This window comes from Phacochoerus africanus, chromosome 8 (assembly GCF_016906955.1).
Source record: "Phacochoerus africanus isolate WHEZ1 chromosome 8, ROS_Pafr_v1, whole genome shotgun sequence".
NCBI classification, from domain to species: Eukaryota; Metazoa; Chordata; class Mammalia; order Artiodactyla; family Suidae; genus Phacochoerus; species Phacochoerus africanus.
The window spans coordinates 57,817,094-57,831,222 of record NC_062551.1 but is presented as its reverse complement, the minus strand read 5'-3'; the positions used below and the strand labels follow the sequence as shown (position 1 = coordinate 57,831,222).

The 14,129-nt window shown below is 46.6% G+C and overlaps 1 protein-coding gene across 1 annotated transcript; it reads right to left on the bottom strand.

Moving 5' to 3' along the window:
* Positions 1-5,477: 5,477 nt before the first annotated feature.
* On the bottom strand, positions 5,478-12,328 carry DPRX (divergent-paired related homeobox). Its single transcript, XM_047790371.1, has 3 exons — positions 12,278-12,328; positions 7,101-7,255; positions 5,478-5,960 (listed from the first exon to the last, which is right to left on the bottom strand). Exons 1-3 carry the CDS (start codon positions 12,303-12,305, stop codon positions 5,553-5,555), a joined length of 591 nt encoding a protein of 196 aa, XP_047646327.1. The 5' UTR covers positions 12,306-12,328; the 3' UTR covers positions 5,478-5,552.
* Between the last annotated feature and the right edge of the window lie 1,801 nt (positions 12,329-14,129).

Genomic DNA, 14,129 nt, shown 5'->3' with positions numbered 1-14,129 from the left:
AGTCATGGTTGGTTGATAAAGAGTTATGGTTGTGTGCACCTGACAAATAGGAAGTGAAACTGAAAGTCAGGATGAAAAGTTGTTGCCGCAGAACTAAAGGCTTGGAATGGAGACGATGGACATTGAAGATGTTGGCAATAGTGGAGTTTGGGACAGTCCATGGGAATGAACAGCTGAAGCAGAGTGAAGGATGGATGGAGGTCAAGTTACTGAGCACCGGAGTGATGAGAAGAATTAGAAAAAAATAGATGGAGGAGGATGAACAGAATTAGGAAGATCACTACCTTGCAAGCTCTAAGGAAATCATGGTTTTAGGAAGCAATGAATGGAAACTGAAATTATTGATGGAAACAGTGGCTGTCTCCCAATTATCATTCTTCCCTTGCTAATGTGGGACAGACAGATCTCATGTGCTGCCCACTGTGCTGTCACCGGCAATGCAGAACCCTATCCCCAAAACAGTCTGAAGGAAGTTGAACCAGAATGTAATCCAGCCTCTAGATCAACTACCAGCTTATGTAGATCTAAGGGGTAGATTCACATTTCAACTGAAAACACGATTAGCCAAAGCCAGAATGTGGGCAATTCTCCAGGAAAGAAGATGGTGCATTGTCTATAACAATTAAAAGATATGACCCAACCTGGAGAGCTAATATAGGCATACCTCCGAGCTATTGCTGGCAATTGAGATTATGGCCATAAAGGGAGCCACACATTTTTTAAATTTTCCAGTGTACATAAAAGTTATATTTAGGAGTTCCCTGGTGGCTAAGTGGTTTAAGGACCTGGTGCTCTCACGTCTGTGGAACGAGCTTGAACCCTGGCCTGGGCATTTCTGATTGCTGCAGTTTTAATTTTAAAGAAAGTTGTGTTTAAAAGAAAAGTTATGAAGTTCCCATTGTAGCTCAGCAGGTTAAGGACCCAACTAGTATCCATGAGGATGTGAATTTAATCCCTGGCCTCCATAAGTGGCTTGGGGATCCGGCATTGCCTTGAGCTGTGGTGTAGGTCACACGTGTGGATTGGATCCTGTGTTGCTGTGGCTGTGGTGTAGGCCGGCAGCTGCAGTTCCAATTTGACCCCTAGCCTGGGAACCTACATATACCACAGGGTGGGCCCTAAAAAGAAAAAAAAATTATGTTTGCACTATACTGTAGTCTAAAGCATTCTTTCTAAAAAAACAAACAAACAAACAAAAAACCCCATGTGTATACCTTAACTTAAAAATATTTTATTGCTAAAAAATGCTATCCATCATCTGACAACACAGACTTGCCACAAACCTCAATTTGTAAGAAATACAATATGTGAAGAACAATAACACAAGCTATGCCTGTTTATATGTATGTATGGATATGTATTAAAATTTGTTTACATATAGTTAGTATGCACATAATATGTATATATGTATAAAATGTATGTTAAAGTTTATCTGAAATTCACTGTATCTAATTATCGTGTATCATATTCGCTCAATTTGACAGTGTTGGTCAGTTGCTTACCCATGACACACTTCTGGACCTGAGTCACTTTAGCTAATTATTAACTTCTCAGGGAGTTCCCAGTGCAGCTCTGTGGTTAATGAGCCTGACTAATATCCATGAGGACATGGGTTCGATCCCTGGCTTTGCTCAGAGGTTAAGGATCCTGTGTTGCCGTGAGCTGTGGTGGAGGTTGCAGACGCATCTCGGATCTGGCGTTGCTGTGACTGTGGCATAGGCCAGTGGCTACGGCTCTAGTTTAAGCCCTAGCCTGGGAAGCTCCATCTGCTGAGGGTGCGGCCCTAAAAAGACAAAACAAAAAAACAAAACAAAACAAAACAAAAAACAAAAACAAACAAACAAAAAAGACAAAACAAAACAAAATACTTCTCAGGCTCTGGAATGAGCTCATGGTGGGTGAAGGGCCAGACACCACTACGGATGACTCATTATTTTCTCATCCTGCCACTAAAATGTCAGCTACTTGAGGGCAGAGGTTTTGCAGACTTGGTCACAGTTGTATCCCCATCTTTAGAGGAACGTGTGGTGCTTGGCACATTAGTAGGTGTATCATTGATACGCGTCTAGGCAATGAATTATTTTAGTGATGTTATTGCAACTAGAATAAATTATCAATGATAGCGATGATGCTTTTCTTTGCTTTAGAACAAAACAAACCACAGCCTGCAGACCCACGCTAGCTCAATTTTTGTTTTCAGAAGCAAACTTTTACTGGAACAAGGTCACTAATCTATATGTGTTCATTCTTTTTTTTTTTTCTTTTTTAAGCTGTGCCCATGGCGTATGGAAGTTCCTGGGCCAGGGATGGAATCCAAGCTGCAGGTGCAACCTGTGCTTAATGCCAGCCACCATAATGCCAGATCCTTAACCCACTGTGCCAGGCTGAGGATTGAACCCTCGCCACCTCAGAGACAATGCTGGGTCCTTAGCCCACTGTGCCACAAGGGAACTCCTATTCAGATGTTTTCCATTTTGTTCCCAGCAGAGCTTCAGAGTTAAATAGTTGTAACAGAGGTAGTATGACCCACAATCCTAAAATACTCTCTGGCCATTTATAGAAACAATGTGCAGACCCTGGCAAAGAAGAATAATAAACATTAGGGAAAAGAATTGCAGCTGCACAATATCCTGGGCAGGACCTCATTTCACCTTCTCGGCATCAGGGTCACAGCCCACACCTGCCCTGGTTGGACCAGCCCTTATTCTTCTCTCCATCCTTCCTGGTCCTGCTCACACTGAATACTTCCTCGGGGAATTTCTCCTGTCTACCTGCCCTAAGAAGATGACTTCTCTGGAGCCACCCTTTTTTGTTTGTGCTCTGACCCCTGTTTGAATACATTTGTCTCAAGTATCCGCATGGGACTAGTCCCAGGACCTCTGTGGGTACCAAAATTGGAGGATGCTCAATGCTTTATATATAAAGTGGCATAGTACCAGTGGTACCTGCTCTGTCACTTGACACTCCTGCGGGGCTCTGATTCTTTCATCAAGCACAGTTTTGTGCTTCAGCTTGGAGACAGAGCAAGATGGACTTTGAGTTTACAGGTTCATAGTCTGGTAAGAGCCAGAAAAATGAGACCCAGCAAATGCTCGATGAGAAGAATTATGGAGCGGGTGGGGGATGACATGCTAGGTGGGGAAGGAAGACTGGGTCTGGAAATGGGGAGATGAAATCTACATGCCTGCGACCTACACCCCAGCCACAGCAACACTGAATCATTAACCCACTGAGCGAGGCCAGGGATCAAACCTGCAACCTCATGGTTCCTAGTCAGATTCATTTCCACTGTGCCACAACAGGAACTCCTGGGAACACATTTTTGTCGTTTTAGGGCCACACCTACAGCACATGGAAGTTCCCAGAGCTGCGTTGCCAGCCCATGCCACAGCTTGACCAATGCCATATCCTTAACCGACTGAGCGAGGCCAGGGATCACACTTGTATCTTCACAGACACTACGTCAGGTTCTTAACCTGCTGAGCCACAACAGGAACTCCCGGGAAAATACATTTTATAAAAACATGTATGGTAGAGAAAGTATTGGAGTTCCCTTGTGGCACAGCTAAGAGGTTAAGGATCTGGCACTGTGGCTTGGGGGTGGTCACTCTTGTGGTGTGGGTTCAATCCCTGGCCTCTCTGGGCTGTGACATGGAGCCTGAGGTCAAAGTCCTGCACTCACCTCCGCTGGCTCCAGCCCTCAGCCCCCTCCACACCCCTGACCCTGTCCCTCCTGCTCACCCTGAGGAATTCCCCTTTTCTCTGAAAGTGTAGCTCTCTGGAAGATTCCAGCTTGGGTCGCTGTCTTTGAGCTTTGACCCTTGTTTAGATACAATCCTGGGTAAAACTGTGCCTCCTCTGAAGAACAAACACTGCCTCCATTCCTGGAATCAGGTTTTTGAAAACTCTCCAGATGTTTCTTATCATCTTATCAGCACCCTGCACTGACAGGTGGTGAGAAGGGAGTCAGAATTTGATGTAAGGGCTCTTATCCTAAGGCTCTAGAAAGCAACTCATGGAATCAACCAACCTCTCTCTTTTTGTTTTTCTCTCAAAATCGCAAGGGAGTTCCCCTTGAGGCTCAGCCAGTTAAGTATCCATGAGGACTCAAATTCGATCCCTGGCCTTGCTCAGTGGGTTGAGGATCTGGTGTTGCTGTGAGCTGTGGTGTAGGTCGCAGATGTGGCTTGGATCTGTGTGGCTGTGGCTGTGGTGCAGGCTGGCAGGTGCAGCTCTGATTAGACCCCTGGCCTGGGAACTTCCATATGCTGCAGGAGCGGCCTTAAAAAAAAAAAAATTAAAAATGGCAGTATGTTTCACATTGTAAATCAACTCTAATAAAAAAAAAACAGCATTATTTTTTGGAGTTCTGTGGTGGGCTAGCAGTTAAAGATCCAGCATTGTCACTGCTGTGGCTCAGGTCCACTGCTATGGGATGGGTTCAATCATTGGCCTGGGAACTTCTGCATGCCACGGGTGTGGCAAAAAACAAAATAAAATAAATAAAGCAATATTTTTGGCATCAGTCTCAAAAGAAATAAGAACAAAAATAAACAAGGGGGACCTAATTAAACTTAAAAGCTCTTTTACAGCAAAGGAAATCATCGACAAGAAAAAAAAATAGCATTTGCCCGACTTCAAGACTAAAGAAAGACCCCAGAGTCAGCAAGAGAGACATCAGTGGTTTAACGGATGGAGGGAGCTACACGTCTGAAGCAAGGTCCTGGAGCGACTCCCCACCGTGTGTGGCTGGTGGAGGGGAGTGGGGGTCTTCGCGTGCCACCTCCCACCTCCCCCCCGTGGGGCAGGTGGGGGGGGGATATGGCCAATTACAGGGGGAATTGATGTCTGCTTGGTTCATTAGTTACCAGGGAAACTAGCAGAGGGGCTTCTGGGAAGGTACCATAAATGGCATAGGTGAACACCTGCTATAAAAAGCAAACACAATGTGGCGGCTCTTGAGACAGGTTAGCGTGGGTGTCTCCAGTGGGGAAGAGAATGAGGGGAAGAAGAAACTGAAATCCTGTTAGGCCACCTCTACCCCTGTAGTATGACAGCTGACGAAGAGGGGACTTGGTGGTGGGGAGAGTACACTGAGAAGAGGGCTGGCCAGTGGGGAGGAAATGGCTTCCGGACCACCATGAAGCCCAGCGACTGTTCTGAAGCTCCCAGGTGGAGCAGAGGTGCCAGAACCTCAGCACAAGTCAGCAGCTACACAAGGCTGGGGTGCCTTTTTCTTTTCTTTGTTCTGCTTTTTAGGGCCTCACCTGCGGCATATGGAGGTTCCCAGGCTAGGGGTTGAATCAGAGCCACACCTGTCGACCTCCACCACAGCCACAATAGATCCGAGCTGTGCCTACGACCTCCACCACAGCTCACGGCAACGCGGGATCCTGAACCCACTGAAGGCCAGAGATAGGACCCGCAACCTCATGGCTCCTAGTCGGATTCGTTTCCATGACGGTAACTCCCTGTTTTTTCCTTTTACTGCTGCGAAGTATTTCCTTGAATGGGAATCATTGCACATCACAGTACGATGTGACTTTCTGTGTCTAGCGTCTCTGAGTTCTTTGTGATGACAAAAGGCCAAGAGAATTAGAACAGAAGCTTGTGGAGGGAGCTTGGGATTCCGAAATGGGAGAGAGGCAGTATATGTTAGGGTCTTGGCAGCAGCCGAAATGCACCATTTTGTGGCCAAGAGGTTGGTGTGTGAGAGTCTTAAAACTGGTCCATACGCTGAGTTGGAAGGAAGGTCGTGGATGATCTGTATAGACTAGAGATGCTGGAGAGGCAGCATGAGGGTTTCTGGGAGTTGTAGTCGTTTGTCCCCTGGAGGAGCTGATCCGGACTCTGGCCTCAGCTAATGGCCTTTGTTGAGCTTCTCGTTGAGCTTCGTGTGCTGGCTGAAAATCCTTGCATTTGGCTTTCTCGAGTTTCACTCTACGGTTCTTAAACCAAACCTGATGATAAAAGAGAGGAACAGTGGGTGGATGACTTGGGTGGGGCTCCAGAGGAGTTTTCATTTTACCCAAGAGCATGGATACTTCTGGGTGAGAACAGCTAGTTCCACCCCTCTGCCCCTTATATCCTATTTGTGGTGCCCCTATGCCAACGTAGGTCTAGGAAGGAGCAGAAATGAGAGGCTGTGGGGATAGAAAGTAAGGCCAGGATCAGAGCAGCCGCAGTAAGATTAAGGAGAGCCAAGTGGCAACCTCCAGGGGGCGCCCTAGGGCTGGGGGTGCACACTAGGCTCCTGGGCCAAATCCGATTGATGCATCAGCTCTTATTGTATGGCCCATGAGCTGAGAGGTTTTAAATTTTTTTTTTGTCTATTTTTGCTATTTCTTGGGCCGCTTCCGCGGCATATGGAGGTTCCCAGGCTAGGGGTCTAATCGGAGCTGTAGCCACCGGCCTACGCCAGAGCCACAGCAACGCGGGATCCGAGCCGCGTCTGCAACCTACACCACAGCTCACAGCAACGCCGGATCGTTAACCCACTGAGCAAGGGCAGGGATTGAACCCGCAACCTCATGGTTCCTAGTCGGATTCGTTAACCACTGCGCCACGACGGGAACTCCAGGTTTTAAATTTTGAAGTGGCTGGGAAAAAGCAAAAACCCAACAGAGGAGTTCCCTGGTGGCTCAGTGGGTTAAGGACCTGGCATTTTCACTGCTGTGGTGCTGGTTCAATCCCCAGCCTGGAAACTTCCCCATGTCCCGGGTGCAGCCACCCCCCCCGCAAAAGAAACCAAAAGCGAAACACAATAAGAATAATACCTTGTGACACACCAATATTCTATGAACTTCAAACATGTGTCCATAAAATTTTATGGAACCACAGACACACCTGTTTATCTGCACACTGTCACAGCTGCTTTACGTTATCACGGCAGAGACAGAATGGCTGACAAATATTTACCATGAGGTCCTTTACAGAAAGAGTTTGCTGACCCTTGCTCTAGGGGTTAGGAGGGAGGGTAAGAGGGTAGGGTTGGGGTCTGGGTCTTTGGAGTGTCGGGAAGAGGAGTGGTATCAAGCTTCAGGAATTATTCTGGGGTCCTTCCAGGGGGTGGCTCCGTGAGAGGGGCCTGATTTTCTGACCTTCAGGGCTCTTGGATGCATTTCCATTTTTGAGGCCATTTCTCTCTGAAGGCTGGGCGTGGGGTATGGGTTTGTATTGAAAAATAAGTTCATATCCGCCAATTGTTTCTTCGTGAACACAGTTCGTTTCCTGTGTGGATGGCTCTGGCACTTTTCTAGGAAGGAGAGACAGGCACAAATGAGATGCTAAGACAATTCCATTCTCAAAACCCTGAGCTTCCCCTCCCTCTCCACAGAGGTCAAGTTTACCTGTCAAGTGACTGAGAGTCCCAGATATTTACAGGCAGTGTGGATGACTTGGCTGCTGGTTTCCTTAAAGCCTTGTCTTTTTTTTTTTTTCAATTTCAATTTTTATTTTTTTATGGCTGCACCCATGGTATATGGAAGTTCCTGGGCTGGGGATTGAGTCTGTGACTTACGATGTGGCTCTGGCAATGCCAGATACTTTAACCCATTGTGCTGGGCTGGGGATCGAACCTGTACCTCCACAGCAACCCGAGCTGCTGCAGTTAGGTTCTTAACCCACTGCTCCACAGAGGGAACTCCCCTATCAAGCCTCGTCTTGTCAGTTTCTACTCCATATACCCACCATAGGAAAAGGTTGTTTATTTATTTATTTTGGCCACACCTGAGGCATGCAGAAGTTCCTGGGCCGGGGATCGAACCCACGCCACAGCAGTCGTCACACCAGGTTCTTAACTGCTAGGCCATCAGGGAACTCCTAGGAGAGGGTTGTTTATCTATGGATCCCCTAAGTGTCAACACTTGATTCTGTTTTTGTGTGTGGAAGATAGTCAACTCAATCCAATGTGAGATGGATGTGATTTTATCCTTGTCATTCATTCAACCAAATAACCTTTTTTTTTTTTTTTTTCACTTTTTAGGGCCGCACCTGTGGCACACGGAGGTTGCCAGGCTAGGGGTCAAATTGGAGCTGTCGCTGCCAACCTACACCACGACCACAGCAATGCCAGATCTGAGCCACGTCTATAGTGGCTCATGGCAACGCCAGATCCTTAACCCACTGAGCAAGGTCAGGGATCGAACCCGCGTCCTCATGGATACTAGTTGGGTTTTGTTAACTGCTGAATCATGAAGGGAACTCCCACCAAATAACTTTTATTGAGTATAGATGGGTATTTTTTTAGGAACACAGTGATGAAATAGAAAAATAAAATCTCTGCTCTCTCAAACTCATAGAATGTGCAACACCAGAATGAACCCTGATGTAAGCTGTGGATTTGGGGTGATAGTGACCTACCAATATCGGGTCACCAGTGGTAAGCCATCTAGTGTGGGGGCTGTTCCTGGGAGCAGCTTTGCTTGTGCGGGGCAGGAGGTGTAAGTGAGACAGCAGTGAGTGATGGCTTGAAGCGAGATCTTAATTCTCTGCTTAGGAATTGAACCTGGGCAGCCTGGGTGAAAACCAGAAATCTTAGCCTCTAGACTAGCTAGAGGCTAAAAGCAGAATGGCCCTGATTCTTGCCCCCTGTTGAAAGAAAGAATATTTCAAGGAGGCAAATACTGTAAAAACAGGTATAAAGCTTATTGTTAGAAACACAGTACAACACGTGGGCGAGCACACAGAGAAGTCGTCTATTGATCTAAGGCAGAAGCAAAGCAATAACAGTCCCCCAAAGGAATGCAGGTGTGGATGCCTCCCTGAATGAAGAGAGATGGTTTAAACCTGCCCTTAGATAGGGAAGATCTTCCAGGTCTTTGTCTCCCTCTGGCCAATTATCTTGTTTTATCTTTCACACCTGACCAGACCCGGGACCCCTCCCCTACCCGCGTGCACATCTTTTGGCCAAGACGGAATCCAAAGCAAGGCATGGTGGGAAGGTTAGCCAGACTTATTATGGCCAGGCGCCCCCTCCCTTTCTGACCCAGTGGTGTCTGTCTGCGCAGGTGTAGTTGGGGGTCTCCCTGACTCCAAGGACAGGATGTATGTGACCTCTTGGTCTTTCGTCCAAGCAGGGCTTAGCCCCTCTTTTGGTCCTGTTATTACCTTTGTTTAAGAGTTCACAGAAGACAAGTAAGTTATTTGTCTTGTGCCTGTAGTTATTTCTATCCTGAAGTATAGAGAGATGGCTGCGTGTAAATATTTATTCCAGAGCCCACCTATTTGCTGCCTCGGGAAGTGTGGACAGGAGGCAGGCTGTAAATGTCTATCCTGGACCTCACTATCGACCAATAAGAATCATGTATGAGCTGACCACAGACCCTGGGATGCCCCTCCCTCACCTGGCCTTTAAAAATGCTTTGCTGGAGTTCCTGTCATGGCTCAGTGGAAACAAATCTGATTAGCATCCATGAGGATGTGGGTTCAATCCCTAGCCTCGCTCAGTGGGTTAAGGATCCGGCATTGCCCTGAGCTGTGGTCTAGGTCACAGATGCGGGCTGGGAGGGATCCAGCATTGCTGTGGCTCTGGTGTAGACCACTGGCTACAGCTCCGATGCCACCCTTAGCCTTGGAACCTCCATATGTTGTGGGTGCAGGTCCTAAAAAAGGCTTTGCTAAGGAAATTGAACCTGGGCAGCCTGGGTGAAAACTGTGGCGCAGTGGGTTAAGAAGCCGACTGTCTCACATTGCTGCAGAGGCACGGAGGTTCTCTCTCTGGCCTGGGAACTTCCATATGCTGTGGGTGCAGCCATAACGAATAAAATGCTTTGCTGAAACCCACCAAGGAGTTCAGGCTTTTTGGGCTCTCGCCGTCCTGGATTTCTTATACAGAGCCTTACAATAAACACTTGCCCGCAACTGGGTGTGAGAGAGGGCAAACAGACCCGGGTTTGGTTCGCTAACACTAAGTAATTTCTAGAAGGAAAAAAAATAGGGAAGGGGGTGGGAATTTGAGCAGGGGGTTTTAGTTTTAATACCTGATGAGTAAAGCTCTGATTGAATGGAGTGAGCAAGGCCTACACATTTGGAAAAACATATTAAACTGTGTATGTAAGATGGGTAGACTTTATTGTAAATAAATTACACATCCACAAAGTGGATTTTTTTTTGGGGGGTGCGCACCTGCGGCATATGGATGTTCCAGGTCTAGGGGTTGAATCGGAGATACAGCTGCTGGCCTACACTGCAGCCACAGCCACACAGGATCCAAGCGTGTCTTCGACCTACACCATAGCTCACAGCAATGCTGGATCCTTAACCCACAGAGCGAGCCAGGGATCGAACCCACATCCTCATGGATTCTAGTCGGGTTCGTTAATCCCTGAGCCAAAGGGAACTCAGGGATTTTTTTTTTAAGCTGAAAAAGAAAATCTTAGCAGATTAGGGAGTAAAGCATCTTGCCTTACTTTGTTAAAGTTACATCCCCCATCCCTCTGGGAAACACTCAATGGAAAAACATTATGTGCGTGTCACTTGGAATCAGGAACATGGAAAGGATGTTTACAAGCATGGTGACAAACGTAATCTTGTTCTGCTCTAAGGGAAGAAAAAAAATGTGTCAGATCAGAAGGGAAAAAATAAAACTGATTGATTCTTTTTTTTTTTAAATTTTACGGCATATGGAAATTCCCAAGACAGGGGTTGAATCTGAGCTGCAGCTGTGGCAACGCCAGTTCATTTAACCCACTGTGCTGGGCTGGGGATTGATCCCGCACCTCCCCAGCAGCTTGAGGCCCTGCAGTTGGGTTCTTAACCCACCCACAGTGGAACTCCTAAAACTGATTCTGCGTGGATGGTAAGGTTATTTCCTCTACTAGCCATATTCAGCTAGAAATAAAATTGAAAAAAAAAAAAAAAAGAAGAGACATTTACCAAAGCAACCCAAACTCCAAGATAACTCTGCATTAAGTTCATTAGGAATATTAGACCTTGGGGACATAACGAGAAAGCCACAACTTAAAACTATTAGAGGACGTTTTTTGGGAAATATCTTTATGACACCTGAGGGGCAGGATTTTGAAATTAAGATATAGCCTGAGCAAACCCTTAAATATGGATACATTTGACTACATTATAATTTCATTATTTAATATTATCAAAAGACTCTTTAAAGGAATAAAAAAAAAAACCTTAAATTCATTGAGTAATATTAAAAAAAAAAGTTAGAACTCAAAGCCTCTGCCCAAGAATTATCAAACCCTTATCATCGCCCCACCCATCTCACTGTAACGCCTCCCCCCCCCACCTTGAGCAACCTGGCCCACTCCTTCCTGACCCCTATTAGGAAAGCCATGTGGCCCTCTCCTCACTTCCCTCCTATAGGGGACATACAGGCCCCGGAACAAACAGGAAGCTTATCTGAAGAACCCATTTTTCCCCAACCAATCAGCAGGTCAGCAGACCTCTGACCTCTCCTCTCTTCCTGGGTTATAAAAACAGAGACAGGACGTGGGGCCAGGGTCATCTCTCCCTAATTTATCAGAAAGTTGTCCCTTGTTGCACTAGCAGCAGCTTTTTTTTTTTTTTTTTTGTCTTTTGTCTTTTTTGTTGTTGCTATTTCTTGGGCCGATGCCTCGGCATATGGAGGTTCCCAGGCTAGGGGTCGAATCGGAGCTGTAGCCACCGGCCTACGCCAGAGCCACAGCAACGTGGGATCCGAGCTGCATCTACAACCTACACCACAGCTCACGGCAACGCCGGATCGTTAACCCACTGAGCAAGGGCAGGGACCGAACCCGCAACCTCATGGTTCCTAGTCAGATTCGTTAACCGCTGCGCCACGACGGGAACTCCAGCAGCAGCTTTTATCTCAATAAACTTTCTTTTGAAAAACAAACAAACCCTTAAAATGCATAGATTTTATTGTAAACAATGTAATCTGTAAAACAGAGACTTCTAATCATTACCACTTCAAAAGATCTTAATGGTTGAATCAGATAATGCCTGAAAGTGGTTTAGCACAAGCCCTGAAATCAAGAAAAATATTCCATAAAATGATGAGCTTTCTAAATTTCCAGAAATCCCAACAGATTTCTTGGTTGAGCCTACATTCTATTACTTAATCATCCTAACAAGGACCAGAGCCCCCACTCTCAAGGAGCAGAGGAATGATGACAATTAGCAAGGGGAAGATTTAGAATTCAAACCCAGACTTGGGGTTTCCTTTGATTGGGTTTGGCTTCAGATGACAGCTACTAAGCAGCATCTACAGCATCATTATCAGCTGCTCTCCACTTCTCACTCTTTTCCATCCATGCCCACTGCCCTGGCTTACCTTTTGAAAGGTCCCCTGGGTTTGACATCCTGTCACCTAGCTCTGCTTCTATGCTCTGGTCCAGTGACAGAACCAGTCGAGGTGGCCTAGAGACTTAAATACCTCTCTTGAAGCCACACCCTAGACCCACCCACTCCAGTCTTTCATCATCAGTCCACTAATCTGATCCTTGAGCCTTCTGGATCTTTTCCCATATCTGTCATTAACGTGGTATTTATTGAGTATAGACTGGCTTTCCTTTTCAAGGTGGAATCCACAAACCAGCCTTATGGCATCCATCACCTGGAAGCTTGTTAAAATGCAGAGCTTCCAGAGTTCCCATTGTGGCTCAGTAGTTGACGAATCCGACTGGCATTCATGAGGATGCAGGTTCGATCCCTGGCCTTGCTCAGTGGGTTGGGTGTCTGGCGCTGCTGTGGCTGCAGTGTAGGCCAGCAGCTGCAGCTCTGATTTGACCCCTAGCCTCCATACGCTGCTGGTGTGGCCCTGAAAGGACAAAAGCCAAAAAAAAAAAAAAAAAAAACAGAACTTCTGCATACTGCTCAAAGAGCACACACTTTCAGCTTTAAGCTTAACAAGTTCTGTGGATGTTATATACAGCCATGAAGATTGTGGCCAATGATTATAGCCAATGATACCAGGGCTGACAGAGTTAAGGCAGCCCTGGTGATCCAGTACCCAATATGGCTTAATCTCTTTGCCCTGACTTTCACCATTGTGGCTCAGGAACATGCCTGGCACTGTGGAAGATTTGACTACTTGTTGAATGGGAGGAACAGAAGGACCTAAATTCTATCTATCTGTCTGTCTGTCTGACTGTCTATCTCTCTACTTATAATCTATCATTTGTCTAATTATCTTTTATCTATCTATCTACCTACCTATTTTCTATCTATCTATCATCTATTTTTATGGCTGCACCCTTGGCATATGGAAGTTCCTGGGCCAGTGATTGAATCCAAGACAAAGCTGCAACTTGGGAGTTCCTGTCGTGGCTCAGTGGTTAATGACTCTGACTAGGAACCATGAGGTTGAAGGCTTGCCATAAGCTTTGGTGGAGGTCGTAGATGTGGCTCAGATCCCAGAGCTGTGGCTCTGGCGTAGGCTGGCAGCTGTAGCTCCGATTTGACCCCTAGCCTGGGAACCTCCATATGCCATGGGTGCAGCCCTAGAAAATACAAAAATACCAAAAAAAAAAAAAAAGCTGCAACCTGTGCCACACCTATGCTGGGCTGAGGATCAAACCCACAACTCTGCAGCAACCTGAGCCACTGCAGTCGGATTCTTAACACATTGCACCACAGTGGGAACTTTAGGATCTAGACTTTAAAATTAAATATCCCAGATGTGCCTACCTAAGTCTGAAAAAGCCCACCTCAAGGATAAGCCTGAGAGAAAAAGAAGAAGACATGAATGAATGTGTGTCTTAGTGGTGGTTTAAAACCATCTCTGAATATTATGATCCTCAGGGGAGTTTTTTTTTTTTTTTGTCTTTTGTCTTTTTTGTTGTTGTTGTTGTTGTTGCTATTTCTTGGGCCGATGCCTCGGCATATGGAGGTTCCCAGGCTAGGGGTCGAATCGGAGCTGTAGCCACCGGCCTACACCAGAGCCACAGCAACACGGGATCCGAGCCGCGTCTGCAACCTACACCACAGCTCACGGCAACGCCGGATCCTTAACCCACTGAGCAAGGGCAGGGACTGAACCCGCAACCTCATGGTTCCTAGTCGGATTCGTTAACCACTGCGGCCACGACGGGAACTCCCTTAGGGGAGTTTTTAAAAAAATGCCTGGGACTCCACCCCAGAGTCATCAGTTCTGTGGGTGTGGCCCAGGCATAAGGATTTGAACA